Source organism: Malania oleifera, chromosome 7, assembly GCF_029873635.1.
Source record: "Malania oleifera isolate guangnan ecotype guangnan chromosome 7, ASM2987363v1, whole genome shotgun sequence".
NCBI classification, from domain to species: Eukaryota; Viridiplantae; Streptophyta; class Magnoliopsida; order Santalales; family Ximeniaceae; genus Malania; species Malania oleifera.
In genome coordinates, this window is record NC_080423.1 from 12,332,889 (window position 1) to 12,335,884 (window position 2,996).

Consider the following 2,996-nt stretch of genomic DNA (forward strand, 5'->3'; position numbering starts at 1 on the left):
TCTTTTTCTGGATTTTCATGAAACTTACGAGACCCCCCCAGTCACACCAACAATTAGGGCAATTTCCTCTCAATGTCAAGATTTTTGGCAACCTAATAAGAGGAGATCATTTCATATCTTCCACTAGGGATGTCAAGGAAGCAATTTATCTCTCAATTGTATGGTCTACGTTTCTCCTTCGTCTTGCCATTCAGCATATGCTTTAGCAGAAAAAAGAAAAGAAAAGGAGCATACAAGTTCCTTCAAATACCCGAAAATGCTCCATCAAATTTTCGCCACAAATCACTGTGGGAAAAATTATTGAACCTAAACCCCCTGCACCAGGCGTCAATCTCTAACGTAATGTTTGGTACACTTGAATGCAATGGGTTAAGAATGAAATAGAATGGAAAATTGTATGCCGATTGTGCACAAATAGAATGAGTGACTCAATTATACTCCACTCCATTACTATGAGCCAAACATTGCCTAAAGCTTCCTCCAATGACTATTTAGCTAGAATAGGAACATCCAATCTTATCCCTCATATGTCGAGACCAAGGGTTCCCGCTCTATTGTGAACATAACACAATCCACGATTTTAGTAGTCATATGCTCTCCTCCATCCCAAATATAGCAATATCCTTCTCCTCTTATCATCACTCAGAGTTAAATGCCCTCTTGGTCCCTCAACAATTTAAAATGTTTTAACTTGGTCCTTGAAGAAAAAAATTTCTATCTATCTTTGATGTCTTACATATTTACAATTCAAGGATAATATCCAAACTAAGATTTGACCATATAGGCACATGATGACAAGTGATTCTCCTGCAGAAGTAGAACATCAACTCGACATATGCAATATGAGCAGTCTTTGCCTTGACCGTCCCAACACCAAATTAAACAATTTACTATTGATGCTACAAATCTCCATCCTTCACCTCTCATGTCAGAGAGAGAAATAGAGTGATGTTACAGTAGTCTCTAGATGACTATTCTTATCAACTTTAACCTTAAAGAATGAACACCTCAATCCAGGCCTATAAAGATCAAACTTACCTAGTTAGACTCCTTGAAGAAAACTTTTTGGTCAAGCCTGAATTTTATGTAGATCATCGGAAAAATGACAAACTCTTCCCTATATATTAGAACCAAGCCAACAAATTTATTTCATTAATGAGAGAAAGCCTAACGTGAGATATTACAAACAAAAGCATCAACCAAAGATTAGTCACAAAAGAAATATCATTATCTGAGAAAAGAAATGGAAATCAATCTGCACAATCATGAACTCACTACGCTCAAGCCCAGCTATCAGTGCCAAAATATTCCAACAATGTGCAAGATAAACAGAAGAAAAAGCACAAACAGCTAAAAAAAAATACCTCATATTCGAGTACAGGAGGAATCAAAATCATCAGGAGCTACTCGAGCAATCCAATTACTCAAGGTCCTCTTAATATCAGAATGATTAACATAAGCCAACTCATACATGCTACATAAATTCACTACCAGTGTTTCGTTCAAAGCCACAGTAGGCGCCCTTTCAAGTGCATTCTCCAACACCTTAATCGAATCTGATAGATCCCTCAAATACATCAAGCAAATTGCCTTGTTATTGATCGCCACCATATCAGTACCATCCCTTTCTATGCATTCCTCATACTCCCTCACTGCCGACACATAATCCTTCCCCACCAAATAAATCAATGCCTTGTTCCGATTCACAAGATTCTTCAACTCACTTTCACTGAAAGACCCCAAATCATCCCCCTTCCCCTCCTTCACCATCCCCTCAATGCGCCCAAACGACGCCTTTGCCCCCTCCAAGTCCCCAATTTGCATCTGCACATACCCAAGTTTCGCCAACAAAGACGCATCATAATGACCGCGATCAATCAATTCCTTGATCAAACTCAAGCACACAACATACTCTTTCGCACTCAAATGATGACCAACTATAGAATTCATCACAAAAGCTTCCCTTTTTTTCCACACATTGGCAGACACCTCCAAACTATTCAATTCTTTCTCCTTCAACTTCGTTCGAACAAAATCAAGCAAAATGTACAACCGATCTAGCGTCTCTTGTCGTTTTCCCAATTTTATGGGAATCTCGGCATGGAGCCACCGGAGAGAGAATGGGACCATGGAACCGGTTCGATTAGGGTAAATTTGGGGGTAGGAGTCGTACCTGTAGGAATCAGAATCAAGGTCTTCAAGGGAGTCGAGTTCTGCCAAAGCGGCGTCGTAGCGGCGGAGCTTGGTGAGAGCGACGACGGCGAAGGAGAGGTAGACGAGGTGGTGGTGGGGGTGGGAGAGGAGAGAGAGCTTCCGGGCTCGAGCCACCTTGTCGACGATGGACCGCCACGAGCCGCGGACAGCGAGGTCTTGGAGGGAGGAGAGCTCAGGGCAGAGATCGTTGAGGGAGGCGAATTGAGCAGTGAGGGGATCGGAGGTGGCGAAGGTGGTGGTTAGGGTTTGAGGGTCGGAATCCATGGCGAGTAAGGTTTAGTGACTCCGCGGTTGAAGGCCAAAGAGTGCCGGTGGCGGAGGAGGATCGCCGGCGTCGCAGATTCCCGACGGTCCGTCGTCGTTTCGTGGGCTCAGGGGGCGTTTGCGCAATGTAGACGTCGCTCGAAGACGCTATTTTCCATTTCAGATATTAACCCAATCAACATAAATTAAATTTTATTTGTTATTATATTAAACACACACACACACACACACACATATATATATATATATATATATATATATATATATATATCATTTTTGTTATAAAAGATATAAAAACTAAATAGAAAAATTAAATCAGAAGAGACAGGAAATTTACATAATTTGACTATGTCTACTCTTCGATAAGAATAGATAAAAAATTTCACTATCTTGAAAGGAATTACAAGATGATTTGAAATCGGTCTTGAATAAAATATCTCTTTTCTCTCTATCTCTCATCTTCTCTAATCCTTTCTATATGCTCCTTACTTCAAGCATGCAATATGTATAACATAAGC

The 2,996-nt window shown here is 40.7% G+C and overlaps 1 protein-coding gene across 1 annotated transcript; it reads right to left on the minus strand.

Annotated features, from left to right (window-relative positions):
- Positions 1-1,206: 1,206 nt before the first annotated feature.
- Positions 1,207-2,701, minus strand: LOC131159198 (uncharacterized). Its single transcript, XM_058113915.1, has one exon. The coding sequence runs from the start codon at positions 2,476-2,478 to the stop codon at positions 1,366-1,368; it is 1,113 nt and encodes a 370-aa protein (XP_057969898.1). The 5' UTR covers positions 2,479-2,701; the 3' UTR covers positions 1,207-1,365.
- Between the last annotated feature and the right edge of the window lie 295 nt (positions 2,702-2,996).